The following is a 24,320-nucleotide window of genomic DNA, read 5'->3' as shown; positions in this document are numbered from 1 at the left end:
AATCTTTCTTTTCATTCTTTCTTTCTTTCTTTTTTTTTTTTTTTTTTAGTTGTAGATTAACACAATACCTTTACTTTATTTATATATGGTACAGAGGATTGAACCCAGTGTCTCACATGTGTGAGGCAAGTGCTCTACCACTGAACTACAACCTCAGCCCCCTCACTAGTCTTTCTATATTCTATCCAGGACATTACATATAAATGGATTAATAAAATGTCTTTTTTGGCTTTCATCTTTCACTAGGCATAATGTCTCAAGCTTCATATATATATATATATATATATATATATATATAATATATAATATATGATATATGTGTATATATATTATTTATTTTTATAGTTGAATAATTCCATTTTGTTTATCTACCATTTGATAGACGTGTATTTCTACTTCCTGGCTATATTATAACTGAAACTGCTTATGGGCTTTTTTTGTGCAAATATATGCATGATCATGGTTCTTCTTTGTCTTGGGAATATACCTAAGAGCGGCACTACTAGATCATAAGGTATGTGTGATTTTTTGAGGATCTGCTAGACTGTTTTCCAAAATGGCTATACCATTTTAAATTCCCACAAGCAGTGCGAAGGTTCCAGTTTTTTAATATTTTTTTTATTTTCTCATTTTTTATTGGTGCATTGTAGTTGTACATATTAAGGAATTTATTATTACATATTCATATATACATGAAATATAACAATTAATTTGGCTGATATCACTTCCTGCTTTCTTTATATTAGCCATCCTAGTGGCTCTGAAGTGGAGACTCATGGGTGATTATGATTTGCATTCTTGGATGATATTGAGTCCAGTTATGTTAGGGGAAGGAGGGAGAAGATGCTTCTAAACCATAGGTGAGCTTGGTTGAAGGGTATTTTGAACCTCACTTAACTTTATTCCCAGTTACTACATATTGTGATTTTTTTTTTTTTTTTTTTACTTCTAAGTCAGTTTACTTAGCAAGTCTTTAATGCATTCTTACATTCAGGTGCCCCAGATACCAATACCACTATCTCTTTCTCCTTTCGGATTACTAGTTCCTCGTGTTAATTATATAGGATTGCAATTAAGCCTTGTGAAAGAAAAATGCCAAAATTTGACTCTTCATTGAAACACAATATCCTGAAAATGTTGGCAGTGACATTTGTAAGACATTCACCTGTTATATAATAAGTTTGTAGTAAACTCATGAGAGTCACTAACTGGAAACATGATTAATTAAATGAAAGCAGAGTCAAGTTGTTGATTAGCTTAGGGTGGTGATTGGAAGTATTTTTTGGATCTGAGCCAAAAGAACATTTAAAGGCTTTGATTACTTTGAGTTACCATTATCAACAGCTTAGTTAAATTCGTGAAAGGAAGAAGGTACCATTTCAATGATAGCCTGAATTCTACTATCCAGCATAACAGATTTCTCTTGTGTAGTGTATCAATTATGGTGTAAAATCAGGAGACCACTCAGGTCTCAGTAGTGTAGTGCTGTTTAACTGAATAATTTTAAGTCTCTGGTTTGAACATAGTAATTATATAAATAGTCCATTATGGAAGGAAGGTTTGCTAAGGTGCCTAGTGAATCATTCTTACTACATCTTCATGGAGAAGATGTACAATTACTTTACTACATACATGGAGAAAACCCATTCCAATTGGGATCTCATTCTTGTGTTTGTATATATTGTGGACTTAACACTAGTCGTGTATTCATTTATGAGCAAAGGAAAGTTATGTGTGACTCATTCTGTCTTATTACTCAGAATATACAAACTCTTAAAATTCAACCGTAGGGAAACAAAAAAACTTGATTAAAACATGAGCAAAATACTTGAATAGATGCCTCACATAACAGATAAAAGTCCTCAGGTTTCTTCTTTGCTTGTAGTATATGCTGCAGGTGTTAGCATAGATCTGGCTAAAACAATCCTAGATGTGATTATTTATAATATAATTGTAGCATTCCTGTCTGTGGTGATTTCTTTGTATTTTTAATGATTTCATGGTAGGGGAGTGTTGAGAACACATTTGAACCAAAAAGATTTATAGGAAAGTTTTATTCTCTACTCCCAAATAATATTACATGTGTACAGTATTTGATTAGTGATGTTAATAAAAAAGAAAAAGTGGTTATAGAGACTTATATTTAAAATACAAACTCTAAAACTCCTATAAGGTAATAAGAGAAAACCTAAATGACCTTGGTGGTGACTTTTTAGATATAACTTCAGTGATATGATTCAAGAAAAGCATTTGATAGCCTGTACTTCATTAACATTAACTTCTGCTCTGTGTGAGGCAATGTCAAAAGAATGAGAAGACAAGCCACAGTTAGGAAGAAAATATTTCCCAAAGGCATTGCTGATCTACTGATAAAGGACTATTTTAAAAAATTTGTTGTTTTTAGATATACATGACGGGGTGGGGGGGCTGGGGTTGTGGCTCAGCGATAGAGTAGTTTTTTTGCCTCGCACGTGCGAGGCACTGGGTTTGATCCTCATCACCATATTAAATAAAATAAAGTTAGATATATATGACAGTTTGAGTATATATGGAGATTGAACTTGGGCACTTGACCGCTGAGCCACATCCCCAGCCCTAGTTTGTATTTTATTTAGAGACAGGGTCTCAATTAGTTGCTTAGTGTCTCACTTTTGCTGAGGCTGGCCTTGAACTCATTCATGATCCTCCTGACTCAGGCTCCCAAGCCACCGGGATACGCCCCTGCACCTGGCATATTTTGACATACATACATGGAGAAAACCCATTCCAATTGGGATCTCGTTCTTGTGTTTTTACATAATGTGGACTTAATACTAGTCATGTATTCATTTATGAGCAAAGGAAATTTATGTGTGACACCTTCTACTGTCTTCCCTGTTACTCAAAATATACAAATTCTTAAAATTCAACAATAGGGAAACAAAAAAACTTGATTAAAACATGAGCAAAATACCTGAACAGATGTCTCACTGAAGAAGTTACACTGATGGCAAGCAAGCATCTGAAGAGATGTTTACATCATATGTCATTATGAAATTGAAAGTCATATGGGGCTGGAGATGTGGCTCAAGCAGTAGCGCACTTGTCTGGCACGCGCTGGGTGCTGGGATCGATCCTCAGCACCACATACAAATAGAATAAAGATGTTGTGTCCACTGATAACTGAAAATTTAAAAATTAAAAAATTATCTCTCTCAAAAAAAAGTCATGAAATACCACTGCATGCTTATTAGAATGGTCAACATATAAATCAAATGCTGGTGAGATCATGGGGACTCTGATTTGTTGGTAGTAAGAATGCAAAATGATATAGTCATTTTGGTAAATGGTGTAGCAGTTTCTTATAAAACTAAACATATTCCTACTATACAATCTGGCAGTCACATTTCTTTTCATTTACTCAAATCAAAAACTTAAGTCCACACAAAAACCATAACCTTTTTCATAGTTGACAAAACTTGAAAGCAACCAGGATGTTCTTCAGTAAGTGAATATATAAACTGTAGTACATCAGACAATGAGCTATTAATCAATGTTAAAAAGAAGTGAGCTATCAGGCACTGAAAAGACACGGAGGAATTACATACTATATGATTCCAACCAGATGATATTCTAGAAAAGACAAACTATTGAGATAGTAAGAAGATCAGTTACTAGAGGATAGTGGGGAGGCAGGAATGAATATAGACAGAACATAGAGGATTTTTAGTACTGTGAAAGTGTGTGATAAACTATGATAATGGATATACATCATTATAAGTTGGTGCAAACCCATAGAATGTACAATACCAAGAGTGAGCCCTTATGTTGTGACTGTGGACTTTGTGTCACTCTAGATTGATTTATTCTAACAAGTGTGCCACTGTGGTGGGGATGTCATTAGTTGGGGAGGTTTATGTGTGTGATGGCAGGGACTCTGTAGATAAACTAGTGAATAAGGTAGTTTAATGAAATCCAGAACACAAAACCCAGATGAAGTAGTTAAGATTTTATATTTCCTTTACTTGATCTTTTTTTTTCTTTGAAAGAAGAATTTGAAAACCAGCCTTAGTTATCATGTTATTCTAGTCCTACATACTAGAATAGGCATTTTTAAAAAATATATATGGGCGTTTTCTCTTTTATTTTCCCCCAGGTTGAGGACTGAATTCAGGGTCTTGCACTTGAAAGCCCCAACCCTGCCAGGTGTGGTGGCACCTGCCTATAATCCCACCTGTAATCCCAGCAATTTGGGAGGCTGAGGCAGGAGGATTGAAAGTTCAAAGCCAGCCTCAGCAATTTAGCGAGGCACTAAGCAACTTAGTTGAGACCCTGTCTCCAAATAAAATATAATAAAAAGGGCTGGGGATGTGGCTCAGTGGTAAAGCATCCCTGGGTTCAATCCCTGGTTCAGGGGTGGGGGTGGGGGAAATAAAACCCCAACCCTGATGTTTCTTATGTAGTGACAATGCTGTTTGTTAAACTCCTTCAGATAGCAAGAATGTTAAGTGCTCAGTTTTGTTCTAAATCTAAAACTACTCTAAAAAGTAGTTTATTAATTTTCTTCTTTCTTAAAGTGTTTATGTATCTATTCAGCTCTTAAGATGTTTATGCCTGCTTTGTGCCATGCTAGGTAACATGCCTTCTAATGGTCATAGCCCAGTAGAAGAGTTCACAATCTAATGAAATCTTGAGAAAGTCCTGCTTTTTATTGGGGGCATTGTGAGATTTCTGATTTCTAGAACCCAACTTTATCATGATCTCTGTTTTGAAGTTTTTTTTAGGACTTTGTAGGTTTGTCAGGTAATACATATATATTTGAAAAATTCATATCTCTTTAAAGAATAGGATAGTCCTAAGTTTTGTATTTCATTGATACTAATCAAGAAAGACTTTTTGATAAGATAGATATTGAGTAGAAAAATAAATAGGAATATGATTGTTACTTGGAGGGATTTACTATTGTATATTGTTTTGGTTTATGTAAATACTGTGGTTGAAGACCATCAGAACTTGTTCAAGCATTTGAAAATTTATGGTTTGGGTTCTAAAGCTGTTGTGTATCACCAAATAGTAAGTTATGCATTCTGTTTCTTTTATTTTAATCATAATTAAGTTTGTTTCTATGCAGCTCATTTAGCTGCATACCAGATAATTTTTTTTAATATTTAGTTTTTAGTTCTAGTTGGACACAATACCTTTATTTTATCTATTTATTTTTTATGTGGTGCTGAGGATCCAACCCAGGGTCTTGCACGAGTGCTCTACCGCTGAGTCACAACCCCAGCCCACCAGAGAATTTTTAAACAACTGGTTGACTTTTGAATAGGGAATGTGACTACATGGTTTCAGAGATTAAAATGATTTAAAAAAATGGTTGACATTGGGCAGCCTTGCTTCTACCCTTCTCCTCATCTTCTTTTCCTAGATGACAGCTTTTGTGTAATCTTCTAGTGCTTTTTAAACTTGCAAATAAATGTATTATTTTAGGATGTTGGCTTTTTCCCAGAAAGAGTGATATGAACTATTATCCATAATTTGTTGTGTATTGAAAGGACATGTCAATATTTTCATGATAAAAGTGACATCAGTCCCTTTCTTACTATACTAGTCCTTGGCTTCCTTGAAAGAGAACACTGGAATTATTGGTCAGCCAGCTCCTCCTTAACACATACCCAAAGATGGCTACTGGTGAGGCCAAGAACAAAATAATAAGTAACATTTATTGACAGTTTACTCTGCCAAGTTTACAGTAACCCTATGAAAGTATGTACACTTAGTACTCATTTTACAGATAAGAAAATTGAGGAGGCTCCAGAGAGGTTAAAAAACTTAACACACATAATAAGCAGATATCAGGGATGGGATTCAAAGCTGTTTTTCTTTCTTTTAAAATCATAAATATTTTCAAACATATAAAGTAGTTCAATGAACTCCAGAAATGATAAAGAATGGGAACAAAAGATGTTGACCAGGAGACTATAGCCATCAACTCCAACCTAGAGACAACTCATCAATTTGGTTATGAAGAGCGGGTAATTTCACAGATAGGTGGCTTTTCACAAAGACAGTACAGCGGTTCCACACTTAACTAGGTAAAGAATGCTGCAGTTTGTGGCAGCCAGATTCCTAACAGTAAAATGTTCCTCTTGGTGAGTTCTAAGCCAACCTTCCTAACTAGTGTTATTCTAGTTATAATCTATATAGAAATTAAAATTTTTAGTTAAATCTCATCTAGTGGGAGGTAAAATGAAGCTGTGAATTTTCAATAACTTACTCATTGGATTTTGATGTATTAAATCTTTTCCAATGGGTTCATAACATTAAACAGATTTTTTTTTTTGGAAAGGTCTTTGATTTGCGTCAGTGTCATCGACAGATGCAGCAGCAGGCGGCCACTGCACAAGCTGCAGCAGCTGCCCAAGCAGCAGCCGTGGCAGGAAACATCCCTGGTCCTGGATCAGTAGGTGGCATAGCTCCAGCTATCAGTAAGTATGCTCTTGATTTTTTTTTTTAATATAATAGTGGCATTTTATCTTGATTCACTCAGTTGATCAGTTCCCTTAAGCAGTAATAGAAATATTTTTTTTTCCCCTGGGATGATAATAGTTGCCCTTGTCTAGGATAGAGCCATTTGTGTTCTTTTTGTATCAAAAGGGAATTTGGGATAAAGGGGGCTATTATTATATTGTTCTGTCTCCCCCTTTTTATTGATTTTTTAAAATGATTTCTGCCTCACCAGTCAGGGTGGGTTATAATCATTGAAATGCTTGGCATTATTCTACTAAGAAGCATATTTCATTTTCAGAATTGGACACCTCTCTGATTTTTTTTTTTTAAAGTATGCTAAGCATGGAGAGAAAACTGAGTGAGGGTGGTATTTTGATAACTTGTAGACTTTTTTTTAATTTTAGGGTAAAATTGAACTGTGTGCCAGGTTTCACACTGATGGGGAATTTTTTACTGCAGAGTTAAACTCCTGACTATAGACTTTTATGATGGAAACACGTGGCACCCATCTTCCACGTCTGAAGGCATAACTAGTGATTCATTCAACCCCTGTTCTTAACCTCTTCAGTGTGGTAAGCAAATCACACTGGCTAAGAAAACTGCAGTGGCCCTGCAGGTTTCTCTACAGTACATGCAAATTCTTCCCATTAGTTTCATGGTAATATTGATATATGCAGATGACTATATGACTGTGTGTTTTGACTGAAAAATTAGATGCAGAGTCTCCATTGTGTTCAGGAGTTTACAGTTTAGACATAGATAAGACATTCATTGAGAGTTTCATCTTTAAAAAAGAAATCGAGCACCTGAACGATTAATTTGCTAGCTTTGATGTTATAAACATGTTTTTTCCTAAAGAATTCAGAACTAGTATTCACTTTCTTATTCTCATCTAACTGCCCCCATTGCATATTTTATACTGTGAAATTGCAAGATAAACATCATCTGGGTCATCTAAGGTGTATTAGTGGAGCTAGGCATATTAACTCTCATTATTAGTCATGTCTTACTGTAAAATAGGCTGCTTAGATAAATAGTAAGGTTCCTGTTTATGTATACTACCTCTTAAAAGCAAGTTTCTTATCCTTTCACCTCCATTTCTAATGAGAAAAATAGCTGGGGTGTTATTGGATTATAGTAATTTACTTTATAATTGGAAATACGTAGAAGACACTTGTAGAATGTAAACTGCCTTAACCAAAAGTTTTCAGTTCCTATTGATAAGGTTTAGCTCTACTGTTACCTTTTGCCACTTTGACAGAGAAATTTTATACTGGGAAAAATAAAGTAGAATGTAGGGAGGATGGGAAGAGATCACCATGTTCCTCTAACATCTTCCAAACTTTTTCTGTTAGGTCTCTCAGCTGCTGCTGGCATTGGCGTTGATGATCTTCGTCGATTATGCATACTCAGGATGAGCTTTGTGAAAGGCTGGGGACCGGATTATCCAAGACAGAGTATCAAAGAAACGCCTTGCTGGATTGAGATCCACTTACACCGGGCCCTCCAGCTCCTAGATGAAGTACTTCACACCATGCCTATTGCAGACCCACAGCCTTTAGACTGAGGTCTCTCACTGTGGGGGCCCTTAACATTATCAGGATGGTGGACTATAAGATACAATCCTGTTTGTAACCTGAAGATCTATTTCATTTTTGTTCTGCTTTATCTTTTCATAAAGGGTTGAAATGTGTTTGCTGCCTTGCTCCTAGCAGACAGAAACTGGATTAAAACAATTTTTTTCCTATTTAGAACTTTTCAGGCATGGGGCAGACTTTGAAGATCAGGAAGAACTCATTCTTACTAAGTCTTTATCAGTTATGTATGAAGGAGTCATTCCAGTGTTGGAAAATTTAGCCCTTTAAAATGTCTTGGAACCTTTTATGTGCAGAACATTGGTATGTGTGTTATTCTACAGAATAAATTCAATATTATTGATTTTAAAGGCAGAGAAGTTCTCAAAGTTAATTCACCTATGTTATTTTTTGTGCAAATTGTTATTGTTGAACATACTTTACTCCAAAATATTGTGCCATGCAGGTGAGTTAATTTTACCGAGAGCAACTTTACTCTGTATTTTAAAAAATAAGATAGTAATGTATTATAACCTTTTATCCAAAATATTTTTTTGCAAGTTAAACTAGTGAAGATGATTTTAATTCAGATTGTCTTGCAACTTCAGTTTTATTTTTGCCAAGGCAAAACACTAATCTGTGTGTATATTGAGAATTCCTTAAAATTACCAGACAAAGAAATGTAACAGATACTGAATTTGTTATCCCTATTGGGTGACTATTTATCAAGAAGTACACTTTTGCCCTGTTAAACAGTAGTCGTATTCTTCTGTATATCTAGGCACAAGGGTGGTTTCTAAGAAGCCTAGAAGAGGAATTTCTTTTCCTTCATTAATTCATAGGGAAAGGTTTTGTATTTTAAAAAAAAAAACACTAAAAGCAGTGTCACTCTACCTAATATCTCACTGTTCTACAAAGGTGCAGTGCTTAGACTAAATAATGAGTGTGTTGGAACTGCTAAATTCTCTGTTAAATACTGTGCAGAATAATGGAAACATTGCAGTTCATAATAGGTAGTTTGGATATTTTTGTACTTGATTTGATGTGTGACTTTTTTTGGAATACCGTTTAAATCATGTATGTTATGATATTGTTTAAAATTCAGTTTTTGTATCTTGGGGCAAGACTGCAAACTTTTTTATATCTTTTGGTTATTCTAAGCCCTTTGCCATCATTGATCATAACAATCGGCAGTGACTTTGTATAGAGAATTTAAGTAGTAGAAAAGTTGCAGATGTATTGACTGTACCACAGACATAATATGTATGCTTTTTACCTAGTTAGTAGCATAAATAAAACTGAATCTCAACATACAAAGTTGAACTCTAGGTTTGATTTTTAAAATTTTGTTCTTTTGCACTTTGAGTCCAATCTTAGTGGCAAGACACCTTCTACTAAGTGACAGGCAACAGCCAATTGTATTGGGCAGCTTTGGTTTTTCCTTCACACTCTACCAGGACTTTCCCATGGATGTTGTTATCGTGTGTAAAGTATTTTTTTGTTTTGTTTTGTTTGCTTTGTTTTAAACTTTTACTGTGGCACAAAAAAAAAAAAAAAAGCCTGTTTGTCTATAGAAAATAGATTGTCTACAAGATAAAGTAGTGTGAAATAAAATCAAGGATTATCTTTCAGATGTTTTTAGTTTTTGCTTAGAGGACTTCTGTAAGCTTTTAAAGATTCTTTAAGGTGTGTTATACATTTGAACTCTAGAAACACTTAGGAATAGTGGCCCTCCTGTATCAGCTGAAATGAACAAGTCTTTGGCCTTGCTCAGAAGGTCTTAATAAGACAGTTCTAGAAACCACTGTTTATTGCTGTGATGAAATATAGCTCTTGATCAAAATTACATGTCCTATTTTTAAAACAACTTCTCTTGAGTATTCACAGGTACTTTTGGTAAAGACCCAATTTTCAACTGTGTAAATTTGATGATTTTTCAGGGTTTCTTTTTGGGCAGAATTATAAAAGAATATCTTCTCTATAAATTTTATCTGTAGGTCCATTTTCCTATGAATGAGGAATAGGAGTAAGAGGAGAGAGTTTTAGAATAACAGATTTTTAAAAAATCCAGATTATTTAATTAGAATCTTAACCATGCAGTGGTATAACCTGTGGCTTCCTTTTCTACTTTAAGGAAGGTTTTCATGTTTAATCATCTTCATAAAATATGTGGAAAATATTTGCTGAGAAATATCTCTTCAAAGCCAAGCTACCATTCTTGGTTTCTTTCTACTAAGAGCCATAAAATATAGAAATACTTTTAGTTATTAATTGCTTCTATTTGTACCTAGATTGTCACATGCTTTTGAGAAAATATTTAATATGTTATCAATTATTCCCGACAATGTGGCTGTTAAACTGTATTTCAATTTCTTAGAGGTGGTCATCTCTGAGTAAGACTAAAGACTCTCACTAGGCTTAAAACTTTACGTCTACTTTAGGATAAAATAGTTTCTACAGTTCTTAGAGTTTGATTATAATGTGGGTATGGTTCTAGGTGGGTTTCTGTAGCTAATTCATATCTCAAAGTCTTTCAGAATGTTGAATTTCAGTGAAAGCTGAAAGAGATGAACCAGGTACATCCAGAGAAACCCATTCTACTTTTGTCTTGTGCCTTTATGTGCATTATCAAAGGGAATTCTTAAGGGGATTGCCTTTTTTGCCAGGGAGCATATGTTTTTGTGGGTTGAGTCTTTTTTTTTTTTTTTTAAATAATTTACTGCCCCTGGTATACAAAGATAATGATGATAAATCACTGCCATATAACCTTGTTTTTCTAGAAACATGGCTCATTTGGATTGCTGTAACCACTAACTAGGTTGCCAATCCTATTCTTCCTGTAAATGGTACAGGGTTACAGATTGAAGGATCTTGCTTAAGTTTAACTATACCTGAACATCCAGATAAACAACACATTATTATCTGTGTTGTAAAAATAATACTTGGAATTTTAAGCAAACACCACATTATTGGCTATGTCTTATTTCAAAGTTAAAAAACCATTTTTATGGGGGAGTATGGTATGGTTTGTAATAGTAATTTTGCAATTTTGGAGGAAAAGTAAAATATACTGTCTTTCTTATGAGAATTCTTATTTTAAAAGTTTATTGTTAATTGTAGGAAGGTGAATTGCAGGTATCTTTTTGATTATGGCCATCTGGGAAACGAAAATTTACATTTTCCCCCTAATACTCCCTAAATATCTCTGGAGGCAAAATATTTTTGCTCCTGATCTGGTGGTAACTGGTTAAGAGTCACTAGCTGTTTTATACAAAGTCAATTAAGTTCAAACCCTTTTTGAAGGAGCAGTTTTATTCTCTGAATAGGGAAGAATTCTTTTTAACTGATTCTATAGTTTGCTTCCTTCATCAGTCATTTTATTAGCATTTGATTTAATGACAGTAAATTGGTAAAATGGTGAATTTAGGTTACTGAGGTAAATGACTACGTGAGAGCAATTACATGTGAAGTTGGCTAACAACTTTTGTAGGTGGGACCTGGCAGAGATTAGCAGCTAACACTGCATGAAGAAATGCCTTTAAAAATTTAAAAAAAAAAAAAATTAAGGCAAAACTCATCTTGTTGCAGGTAGCAGTCTGTAAATAATCTTCTAAATCCTGCTTTGCAAGATTATTGAGAATAGGCTGGGAGGATCTTAGGCAAGTCTTTCCATTCTTTTCCTTCTGAAAACTACGTAATTTCTTCTCTTAATTAATATACTAAGAAGGATGTAAAAAGTCAGTGGCCTTATTCTTATTAGCTTCCGTGGCCCAGCCTTATTCCTAGCACTTGTCCCAGTGTTGCTAGGTTGTTTATCTGGTATCACTATGGGATGAAATTTTCCACAAACTTGCCTTACTAAGCAGTAAAACTTTTTAAGCTATTTTCTTGATGGAGTTATTCAATCTGTATATCAGAGAATATACTGAATATAACATTTCTTTTGTACTTAGCTGTCTGTGTAGACTTCAGGAGCTTCTAAGATTAGACAAAACTGTTTTCTCTTTACTAAATGTCCCAGACTGCTCTGGTTTTGAATTTTCAGTCATTTTAACCCTCCTTTTTCTCTTCTGGACTTTTTCCTTTCTGATAGCTGCCGTTTCCTGTGTGCCTCTCCTTAGTATTTTCTTCTTTCCTTTCTATTATTTCTAACTGCTTGAGCAAGGAAACCAGATAACCAGAATTTTTAGATCTTTCTTTAAAATGGAAGTACAAATTCTGGGACAGGACTCAAAAGACGTTCTTCTGTCAGGTGTTGAAAAGGACTTCAGTGCATTGGCGTTTGACATCAGTTTGACTACTTCCAGTCTTCTCTGATTCTTGCTGAGTGAGTTTCAGGTGGTTGAGGTAGAGAGAAATGAGTCATATTCATATTTTCCCCCTTATGTTTTGAAAGGTTTTATTGTTTCCAGTTAAGTGCTGCTCATACAAAAAACGGGGTTACAAAGGTTCCAAAATTAGCATCAACAGCCAGAGGCAGTACTGTTGCTTAGAGGACACCAGCAAACTAGACACACAACACAAACCTCAGAAATTAAGAGGGTCTGTTTTGTTTTGTTTTGGTGTTCTCTCAGCTCTACCTTCCTCCTCTATACTTTTGACCTACAGGTGCCTTTATGAAAATTGAGTGACTGATAACCTGCCCCAAGGAGTAACTAAAGTAACGGCTGATGTTTTCAGGGATTTTAACATCAGACTTGAATGAATGAAAGGACTCCCCCCCCCCACACACACACCCCTTAATGTGGGAAGACTAAGGAGAAAACTTAGGTGAAGACAATCATTTCTCTCTGTGGATATGGGTACTTTTCACATAGTTTATTTAAGAAGCATTTTCAGTAAGGCCAGAGTTCATGTTCATGTTCAGTCTGAAACTAATGGCTCCTGGTTAGGCCAGACATTTGCACTCTTTAGTTTGTGCTCTGCCACTAATTTGATGTGTGACCTTGGGTAAGTCATTTACCTTCTCTGGGCCTCAGTTGCCTCATCTGTAAAATGAGGGAGTTGGACTAGATTAGTTCTTCCAGCTCTGAATTCTAAGTGACCTTGCCTACCTTGCAGCAGTTTTGTATTTCTTTCTTACCTACTCTGCTGTTTGAGGTGTGTATCGTTCCCCCACCCCCCTGCCCCAGTTATTCAAGTAAGATTAGGCTTGCTATGTTATTACTGTTCTCCTGTGGACTAGAGGTTACATAATATGTTCTTAAGACTTAATTTTAACCAAAGGCCTAGCACCACCTTAGGGGCTGCAATAAATACTTTATAAGAACAAAAACCTGAGAAGGGGGAAAGCCTTCATTTTTCCATCATCTCTGTTCAAAGTTTATAAAGGCTTTTTTCTGGGTCATGACATTCTAGCTTCTAAGAGAGTATGTGCATGATACCATCCTTATAAGTGTTCTGTACTGGTAGTTTTTTTTTCAACTAAAATGGATCGAAAACCTATTGTTAATGCCTAATGATATGAGAGGCCATTACTTTGGGTCTTTGGTTCCTTAACTCTTCTGTGATCAAAGTGGTAATTCCTCTGAACTGCATTTGTTAAAATGGTTTATATGATTCAAAACATTACCAGTGGGTGATAATTCAATTTTATTTTGGTTCTTTTTAGGTCCATTTTGACAACTTTTGGCTGGGTCATTCCTTTCTGAATTCTCTTCCAGTTTACTCCTGGATGAGGATAGTTTATGAACTTGGCATTTTCAAGGACCTGGGAAGAATTCTTTGAGGGTGGGTTGAAGGTGGGGGGTTGGGGAGTCCTGGTAGAGACCAGCTCTAGTAGCTGGAGAGGTTGGGATGAAACCAGCTGCTATTGCTAAGGCTGCTTGCCATTGATAGAAGGACTCATGGGCTTGGATTAGTTAAATGGCTAACCATGGAGTTAGCAAACTTCCTCCAATTTGGGGTTTTGTGTAATGCATTGAATATGTGATTTAAGGAAAAAGTGTGAATGCTTATGGATGACGAAAACCTGGTGGACTTCAGAGCCCATTTTGGAAGAAGTGACTAGGGGGTTAGGGACAGATTTGGTGATGGTATTTCCCAACTCTGTCTCCTCCCGCAAAGCCCAAGGAATACAGCTATGCCAAAACCCAGAGAAGAGCCACTCTTAGCTTCTGCTTTTGGGAAAACTGGTCAGCTGAAGCTCCAGTTAGTTCCTTTGTGGCTTTCTGTATACATTTGCCGGGTTGAAGTCTGTGGCTAAAAAAAATAGTTGAATCTTCTTGAGAACTCTGTAACAAAGTATGTTTTTGATTAAAAGAGAAAGCCAACCAAAATCATTATGTGCTCATTCTTTTTTTTTTTTTTTTTTTTTAAAGCTTGTGAATGTCTTGGATCTGGAAAGAGTTCCTAATCACTTTAAAAATTTTCAAACTTGAGGTGAATGTTTTCCTTTATTGCTCTGTGGCTACCAGAATGGGAAATATGACATTCCAATTATGACCTTGGAATAACAGTCCCCATTCTTTTCTTATTTGTCTCTAAAGGAGGAGGTAGAATTAGTGATTGGAGAAGATATAGGTGCTGGGAGATTATGAGAACCTGGTTGCTTAAAGAAGCAGAAATTGGAGACCCTGTCATTGCCTATCTGAGGATTAAGAAAAGCTGTTTCCCTCCCAGCTTGCCTCCTCTATGAGATGGGAATCACTGAGAGAGGTGTGTCAGGTAAGGTTCTATGGCAGTGGCTTATAAATATCATGACCACATCAATATTTCTGATCTCGCTGACATAGAGTCTCAGAGATGTTTATCAGGCCGAGAAACTCCTCACCTAAAAAGTTTGTAGTTGTTTTAGGGGAGTACTTGAAGAGAGTAATAGACTGGCATTCAATCATTATTTTTGAGGAAGAAAAAAATCCTTTGTGGAGTACTGCAGGAGAAAGGGAAGTTTGTATAGTCTTCATTTCTCTTTGCCCTTTGTTCTTGATCCTTAAATTGTTTTTTCCATCTCCCCTATCATTATAATTATCATAAACGACAGTCCCAGAAGTTGAAATGTTCTCAACCCCCCTTCAAGCCTTTTTAATTCCCATTGTCTCACTGATAAATTGCAGCGCCCTCTTCCTTCAGCTCTAAAAGAGTAATTCCATTACTTTTGACCCTACTTTTGGGGTATCTTCTATATCTGTATTTTGATATACTTCTGTAGGGCACTATTTATTGTCGATTGATGGATAGGATGGGTTCAGGGAGACCACAGAGTAATTATTAGAAGATCTACCCTAAAAGAATGGTTAAAGGAACTTTTTTCTTTCTAGGCATAAAGGAAATGATAAAAGAAGGAAAGTGGAATATCAATATGAAAGAAAAAAAAAAGGGTCAGTAAAAATGTGGGTAAATAGCTTTGTGTGGTGGTGCACACATGTAATCCCAGAAGTTTGGGAGACTGAGGCAGGAGAGTCGTGAGTTCAAAGCCAGCCTCAGCAAAAGCAAGGCACTGAGCAACTCAGTGATACCTTGTCTTTAAAATAAAATAAAATATAGGGGATGTGGCTCAGTGGTTGAGTGAAGCTGAGTTCAATCCTTGGTACCCTGCTCTCCAAAATCACATACAAAAAGACATTAAAAAGACAGTGCACCACGATCCAGGGGATTTCATCCCAGGGATACAAGGTTGGTTCAACATATGGAAAGCAATAATTATAATTCACCACATAAATAGACTTAAAGACAGTAATCACATGATTATCTCAATAGATGCAGAAAAAGCATTTGAAAAATGAAAAAGCATCCATTTGTGTTTAAAACATGAGAAAAATTATGGATAGTAGGAATACACATCAACATTGTAGGAGCAATATACAACAAACCTAAGGCCAACATTTTTCTAAATGAAGAAAAACAAAGCATTTCCTCTAACAACTGGAACAAGACAGGGATGTCCTCTTTCACTACTTCTGTTCACTGTGGTCCTTGAAACTCCAGCCGGAGCATTTAGGCAAAAGAAAGAAATAAAAGGGATATGAATAGGAAAAGAAGAACTCGAACTCTCTCTGTTTGCCCATGACACGATCCTATATTTAGAAGACCCCCAAATTATTCCACCAGAAAACTTATAGAACTTATAATTGAATTCAGCAAAATAGCAGGATACAAAATTAACACCCATAAATCAGTTGCATTCCTATATACCAGTGATAAATTAGCTAAAAGAGAAATTAGGAAAACTATCCCATTCACAATAGTTAAAAAAAAATATTTGGGGATCAATCTAACAAGAGGTGAAATGCCTCTACAAAACACTAAAGAAAGAAATTGAAGAAAACCTTAGAAGAGAGAAAGATCTCCCATTTTCTTGGATAGGCAGAATGAATATTGTCAAAATGGCCATAATATTAAAAGTACTATACAGATTTAATACAATGCCTATTGAAATTCCAATGACATTTTTCATAGAAATAGAAAAAGCAGTCATGAAATTCATTTGGAAAAATAAGAGGCCCAGAATACCCAAAGCAATCCTTAGCAAGAAAAGTGAAGAAGACAGTAGAATGAATCGGACATAACTTTCCTATGTTCCTATAGGAATACATGACCAGTGTAATTCCACATCATGTACAACCACAAGAATGGGAATTTATACTCCATGTATGTATAATATGTCAAAGTACATTCTACTGTTTTGTATAACTAAAAATAAGAAGAAGAAGAAGAAAAAAAAAAAGGCCATGAAACAGGAGAAATCCCAATATCAGACCTTAGATTATACTACAGAGCCAGACCTTAGATTATACTACAGAGCTGTAATAACAAAACCAGCATGGTATTGGCACCAAAACACACATGAAGATCAATGGAATAGAAGACACAGAGAAAAACCCACATAAATACAGTTATCTTCAACTAGACAAAGGCACCAAAAACATATATTGGAGAAAAGATAGCCTCTTCAGTAAATGGTGCTGGGAAAACTGGAAATCTATATGTAATGGAATAAAGTTTAACATCTCTCATCATGCACAAAACTCAAAGTGGGTCAAAGAGCTAATCATTAGACCAGAGGCCCTGCACCTACTAGAAGAAAATGTAGGCCCGCCACTTCAACATGTTGGCTTATGAACTGATTTCCTCAACATGATTCCTAAAATGCAAGAAGTAAATTAAAAAATCAGTAAATGGAGTGGCATCAAATTAACAAGTTTCTTCACAGCAAAGGAAATGAGTGCGAAAAGAGAGCCTACGTAATGGGAGACAATCTTTGCCACCTGCATTAATTTCCAGGGTATACAAAGAACTCAAAAAGCTTAACACAAATAACACAAATAATCCAATCAAAAATGGGCAAAGGAGGGCTGGGGATGTGGCTCAAGCAGTAGCTCACTCACCTGGCATGCACAGGGCGCTGGGTTCGATCCTCAGCACATAGGAATAAAATAAAGATGTTGTGTCCACCGAAAACTAAAAAAATAAATATTAAAAACTCTCTCTTTTTTTAAAAAAATGGGCAAAGGAACTAAACAGACACTTTCAAAAGAAAAAAATATGATTGGTCAGCATCTCTAGCTATTAGAGAAATGTAAATTAAAAGTACATTGAGATTTTGTCTCACTCCAATCAGAATAGCAATTACCTCTTGGTAATTACAAGTAAAAATGTTGGCAAGGACTTCTGGAAAAGGGTACACTTATACTTTGCTGGTGGGACTGCAAATTGATGCAACCACTATGGAAAACAGTATGGAGATTCCTCAAAACACTAGACTGGAACCATTTGACCCAATTATCCTACTCTACAGTATGTATTCAGAGGAGGTAAAATCAGCATAATATAGTGACACAGCCACATTAATGTTTATAGCAGCACAAGTCAAAATAACTAAGCTATGTAACCAGCCTAGATGTCCATCAACAGATGAATGGATAAAGATTTCGTGGTATATATACACAATGGATTATTATTCAGCCATAAAGAAGAATGATTTTATAACATTCATCAGTAAATGGGTGAACCTGGATACCATCATGGTAAGTGAAATAAACCAATAATCCAAAACCAAAGGGCGAATGTTCTTTCTAATAAACATTTCTTGTACAATTATAATGCACAGATAAAAATATGGAAAATATAGTCAGACAGTAAAAAGTGTGTACAATTATCCCATAAAAGTATTACAATTATGTAAAAAAAAAACTAATAAAAATTTTTTGCTCTGTGAAAGACTGTTAAGATGATGAAGTTTGGGCTGGGGATGTGGCTCAAGTGGTAGTTTGCTTGCCTGGCATGCACAGGGTGCTGGGTTCAATCCTCAGCACCACATAAAAATAAAAAAAAAATAAAGATATTATGTCCACCGAAAACTAAAAAATAAATATTAAAAATTTCTCTCTCTTTCACAAAAAAAAAGATGATGAAGTTTCATACAGAGAGAAAATATTTGCAAGCTACGGATCCAATTAAGGACTAGTATCTAGAATATAAAAAGTATTCTCAAAACTCACCAACAAACTAATTAAAATAGGCAAAAGGCATGAAGAGGCATTTCACCAAAGGATATAGATGGTAAATAAGTACACAAAAAGACGTTCAACATCATCAGCCATTAGAGAAATACAAGTTAAAAACCACCATGAGGTATCATCACACACCTTTTGGAATGGCCAAAATGAAAAAGTGACATCATCAAACATTAGTGGGGATGCAGAGAAATTGAATCACTATACATTGCTTGTGAGGATGGAAAATTGTGCAGCCACTCTGGAAAACACTTTGGCAGTTCTTTTAAAATTACCAAACATGCACCTACCATGCAACCCACTAACTCCTGGGTAATAAAACACAAAGACATAAAAACATGTCTGAAATGTTATAGCAGTTTAACTTGTAGTAGCTAAAAATTGGAAACCATTCAGATGTCATTCAACAGATGACTGCTTCAATAAACTGATATATCTGTGAAACACTATTCAGCAATAAAAAGCAAACTTTTGCTTTATGTTTTTTTTTTTTTTTTGTGTGTGTGTGTGTGTGTGCTAGAATCATATCCAGGGTCTCGTGTATGCTAACCACATACTCTTCCATTGAGCTGCATCCTCAACCCAGCATGTGTTTGAGTGTGTTTCTGGATTTTCATTGTCTGTATATTCATGTACAGGTACCACACTGTGTTAATGGTTGATACAGTTAATTCTCTCATTGTGCTTTTTTCAGAATGGTACTATAGCACAGAATTGGCATCTCAACCAACAACCTGGTCACACTTCTAAAATTCCCACTTGCGGCTCTTTCTGAGTTTTCTATTCAGTTCCATTGATCTGTTTGCATATTCTTATAAAATTACCTTACTATTTAAATTTTCATAGTGTTATAATTTAATATTATAAAGTATTTATAATATACATATATTTTAATATATATATATTTATTATGTGATAATACTATCTAGTAATGTGTAATATATAGCAATAATATATGTAATAAAATATTAAATCTCATAGGATCAGTGCATTTTTTGGTAAAAATTCAGAGACATAGAATACAATGTTAAAGCTTTCTTTACTGATCACATCTCACCCCATTTTGCTCCCCCAAGATAATTTTCACAGATGATTTATATCCTTAAGACTTAATTTTTTATTCATGCATTTAATATCAATACACTTATATATGAGTATCAGACACATATATAAGTGTATTGAGTTCATTTTCTGATAACACTAATGACATCATAATACAAACATTTTTTTAAATATAAGATACCATCAATAATAATATGTACCACATGCTGCCAAGAGAATATACTGCCTGTTAAATATGACCCAATGCTATCTTTTCACTAAATTTTTATTTTACACTTATTGAAAGAGTTGTAGACTCTTTTACATGTAGTTTTTTCTTTTTTTGTGTGTGTGTTTGTGTGTGTCCTATCTCATGTTCCTATGAAATGGAAAACATAAATGAAATCAGTTAATTGTTAATTAATAATAAATTTGCTAATGTTCAAAATGGTACTCTCCTGAGTGACTTCTAGCCAGAGTTGCTAAGATCCATATTTTCATACACTGTATTTTTCGGAGAACCAGGAATTTTGGGATGCAGCATTTCTTACAAGACTGCTTCACTACTATCTCCACATTGCTAATATTCATTCTGCAATTTTCTTTTCTTTTTTTTTGTTGTTGTTGTGCTGGGGACTGAACCCAGGCCCTTGTGCATGCCAGGCAAGCACTTTGCCATTGAGCTGTATCTCCAGTCCTTCATTCTGCCATTTTTGATTCAGGCATTTTCTTGGTCTTATAAGATATTAACAAAGTTTTCAGACAACAGATGGACCCATGTTCCTTCTTCACATTATCTTTAAGTGGTTTGTTAACTAAAATTTTAAGGGATCACATATTCAGGCAATATAGCTACATTTTTGACTGGCAGTGGGCCAATAGGACTTAAAAGATGCCATTGATTGTAAGCTGCCTTCTGATTTTCAAGAGATGATGAAAAAGTAACAAAGTATATGTCTTAGAATCCATTGATAAAATATGGATTTGCTATAAATATTGTTCTGCAACTTCTTTTTCTTACCTAATGATGATACCTAATGATATGTACAGGAGATGTAAAATTGCTATAATAAATATCTTTCACAGCCTTTTTGAGTTATATAGGACAGATATTTAGAAGTGAAATGTGCATGAAGGGATGTGCCCACTTAAGACTTGTCATTGTTCCCCCAAAAGGCCTTATTTTACAGCCCTACCATTGTGTCTTAGCATGCTTATATGTTCCCTTACCATTGCCCATATTGGATATTATTAACTTAGGAGTTGGTATCAATCACATTGTGTTAAGAGTGATGTCATACTGTTATTTTAGTTTGCATTTCCCTGAAACACTTCACATACAGAGCAGACTAAAATAATCCCCACTTACTAGCTCACCATTTCCATGTCAGGAGTCTAAACCATGGCATCTGGGTTCTCAGGGCCTTACAGGCTGAAACCCAGGTGACTGCCAGCTGCACCTCATCTGAGGGCTTGACTAGGAAGAGAATCTGCAGAATTCACTCCTTATGGTTGTAGAACTTAGTCTTGATAGCTGTCAGGTGGGAACTGCTCCTAGCTTCCAGGGGTCACTCTCAAGTCCTTACCATGTGGCTCTCTCCTCAGCTCTCTCCTCTCTCCTGTGTACCCTCCTACATCAAATTCCTCTCTCACTTTGAAGCTCTCAGTCTTCCCCTTCTGTGACCAGCTGCTTTCAGAGGACTTGTGGAATAGGTCTGGCCCATCCATATCATCTCCTTGTTTTTGGAGCATTGTGCTATACAAGGTGGCTCAGTCATAGCCATAAAAATCCATCATATTCATGGACCTGGGGTTATTTCAGGGCATGTACATGTGGGGTGCAGGAAATCCTGGGCTATTATAGAATTTTGCTCCTCATAGTCCCTGAAAGGAAGGCAAAAGAGAGGCCTTTTATATTGGACAGGAGGTTGTTTGAGGACTGCATGTGCTAGGCACGGGTGTGTGTGTATGTGTGTATGGAAAGAACCATCAAATCAAAAAGCCATGTATAATTTCCATAAGGAACTCACAATCTGATAGCATCTTAGCAGTTGAAGGAAGCCTGGGGCATGTGACTCTGGAAGGTGTTTCGTCTATGAGTGGGTATCAGACTTCCTTCCATTCCTGCTTAGTAGTGGGAAAGGGAGAAGAGAAAGACAAAAATTTGAAGCATGGGCAGTGCTTAACTGAAAGTCAACTAAGGCCGCTAGTATTCTGAGGGGTGAAGCAGGAGGATCAGGGATGTTTCCCTGGAGGAATTGGCCTTTGAACTTAGCCTTAAGGAGCGGGGAGAATTTCAATAGGAGATACTGGATATGAAAAGGCCTTCCAGAAAGGACATAGCAAAGGCTATTTCAGGGAAGGACAAGCTGCAAGTACCTGGAACCCCAGGAGTTCAAGAATGGAGGAAACAGCAGGAAAAACACGTGTTGGCTAGACGGTGATGGCGCTAAAGGAACAGGCAGAGGAGGGTGGCTTCTATAAAATGCAAGGTCAGCTTGACTTATTTTGACATTAGAATGTTCTCACCACTCCCCAAGAGGGAGAGGCTATATTCTGAGTTAATATCCCATTTTAACACCTAATATGAAAAAGAGAAACATGGGCATTTAAGCCTGGGGTAAACACAGTCATTATGGTGACCATAAAGAATCCCTGATGGACCAATAAAAAGGGAAAGGAGTCATAGGAGAACCAAGTACATCTCCACAGTGTGTAAAGAACCACCACCCCAGAAACGCAGTTGATCTTTCCTGTGACAAATGAAGCCTTTAAACTTTGTTTTAATTGAGATTTGACCCACAGGCAAATTGTTCTTCATACTTGTTAAGGATTGAATTGTGTCTCCCCCAAAGATGTGTTGATGTTCTAACCCCAGCCAGGTACCTGAGTGTGACTTTATTTTTTGGGAATAGAATGTAATCAAACAGTGGTCATCGGGGTGGGCCTTAATCCTATATGGCTGGTACCCTTAGAAGAAGAGACACGGAAGACCCTGAGCTGGGCATGGTGGCCTATACCTATAATCCCCGCTACTCAGTAGGTGAGGCAGGGGGATCACAAGTTCAAGGCCAGTGTCAGCAACTCAGTGAGGCCCTAAGCAATTTAGCAAGACCCTGTCTCAAAAAAGGGCTGAGGATTGGTTCAATGGGTAAAGTACCCTTGGGTTCAATCCCAGGTTTAAAAAACAGGGGTGGGGAAGAAGACCCGTGATGATGGAGGCAGAGATAAAGAGTGCTGCAAAAAAGTTGTGCTATATATATGTAATAGAATTGTAATGCATTCCACTGTCATTTATTTTTTTAAAAAAATCAATATAAAAAAACCAAACCAAACAAAAAAGAAAAATTTTTTTTAAATCCTGAAAAAAAAAATAAAATAAAAAAGAGCTGCAGTTACAAGCCAAGGAACACCAAGGACTGACTACACCACCAGTTGGGGGAAAGGTAAGGAAGGATTCTCCCTTGCAGGTGCCAACACCTTGAACTTGGATGTCTGGCTTCTAAAACAGAATAAATTTCCATCTATTTATATCTATTGTGGAATCTATCCAGTCTGTGGCACTTTCTTATGGCTCCCCTAGACAATTAATACAACATTCATTCAGTTTTCAAAAGTATAGCATATGCCCTCTCTGAGAAAGCCCTGTACGGGGGCTTCAGGTGACTCTCTGCTAAGGGGGATGCTGGTGGCACATAAGGACCTGAATGTGGCAGATTTGGCAGGCAGCTCTCCTCTAAGGAATTAGTATCTGGCCAGGACAAGCATCATGTCTTGGGGAGACCGACTGAGAATGTAGAGCCTCAGGCTAGGAAATTCAATGCTGAGGGGGACATGGGGCTGGGTCAGAGTAAGCCTTTAAATACTCAGGGCAGGGTTACACAGGAGGACTTCGCTTGTCACCTCCTGGGTTCCTGGGGCTGCCTTATTGCACTGACTGCTCAGACAGGAGGGGGAGTAAAGGTGCTAAGTGTCCTACTCCTCAATGAAAACACTATTGCTGCAGGAATCTTTCTGCACATTCACCTGAATCAGGAACTGTCACCTGGGGACAAGGTGTACAAGACACCTGGAGGTTAGAGGGTCTTGGCACTGGGTCAGCTAGAGGAAGGAATGTGGCCCTGTGAATCTGTGTGGGACTTTTGGCGAATTCTTGAAACTTTGGTTTCTTTTTCTTTTGGAAACCAAAAGGAATACTTACCATCTTCGGTTTGGTGTTAAGAAAAATGTATGTAAAATTCTTAAGGAAGGGCCTCGGGAAAGCCCCATGAAACACAGCTACCATCATTAGGACACCCTTCATGGGAAACCAGAATTTTGTTGGGATGATCCTGGCCTTTGAAAGAGATGGGCCTGATTATGCACTTGGCAGAAAGGGGTCGTTTTTGTGTCCTGTTTGGGGATTGGTGGCCTCCTTCAGTCTCAGATCTGGTTTAGCTGTCCTGATCCCCCCTAGCACCATAGACACTCAGAGCTTGGGCGCAGGTAAACCCTTCACCAGGCAGAGGTCACCTCAGTTCCTGGAAGGCTCTAATCCACGGAGCCAATGGGACCCTGGACAGGAGCCGGGTAGGCCCACTCTGAACAGAGTTTGCTTCTCAGGAGGACGAGGGATCGGGGTGGGCAGCACTAAGGGTGACTGGGAAAAAGAGGCTGAAGCGCGGTTCCACGGGAAAGAGAAGCTGAAAGCCAGGGAGAAGAGTTGTGGCTTGGGAGGGGGACAGGCACCCACTGGGGCCTGAAAGCCCTTTTCCTATGTTCC

General features: G+C 36.7%; 1 protein-coding gene across 2 annotated transcripts in view; it reads left to right on the top strand.

Moving 5' to 3' along the window:
• Smad4 (SMAD family member 4) overlaps positions 1-12,482 on the top strand; it is a 50,826-nt gene extending 38,344 nt beyond the window's left edge. The window contains exons 11-12 of one of the 2 annotated variants that reach the window (XM_077792400.1): positions 6,329-6,467; positions 7,845-12,482. In XM_077792400.1, coding sequence (XP_077648526.1) covers positions 6,329-6,467; positions 7,845-8,056 — 351 coding nt within the window. In that variant the 3' untranslated portion in view covers positions 8,057-12,482. Of the gene's footprint in view, positions 1-6,328; positions 6,468-6,948; positions 7,097-7,844 lie in introns of those variants that run through there. The other variant, XM_077792401.1, reaches the window with a different exon arrangement.
• The last annotated feature ends 11,838 nt before the right edge of the window (positions 12,483-24,320 follow it).

The sequence above is a fragment of the Urocitellus parryii genome, chromosome 13 (assembly GCF_045843805.1).
Source record: "Urocitellus parryii isolate mUroPar1 chromosome 13, mUroPar1.hap1, whole genome shotgun sequence".
NCBI classification, from domain to species: domain Eukaryota; kingdom Metazoa; phylum Chordata; class Mammalia; order Rodentia; family Sciuridae; genus Urocitellus; species Urocitellus parryii.
The sequence above is the reverse complement of the archived record's forward strand: the minus strand, read 5'-3'. Positions and strand labels throughout refer to the sequence as shown.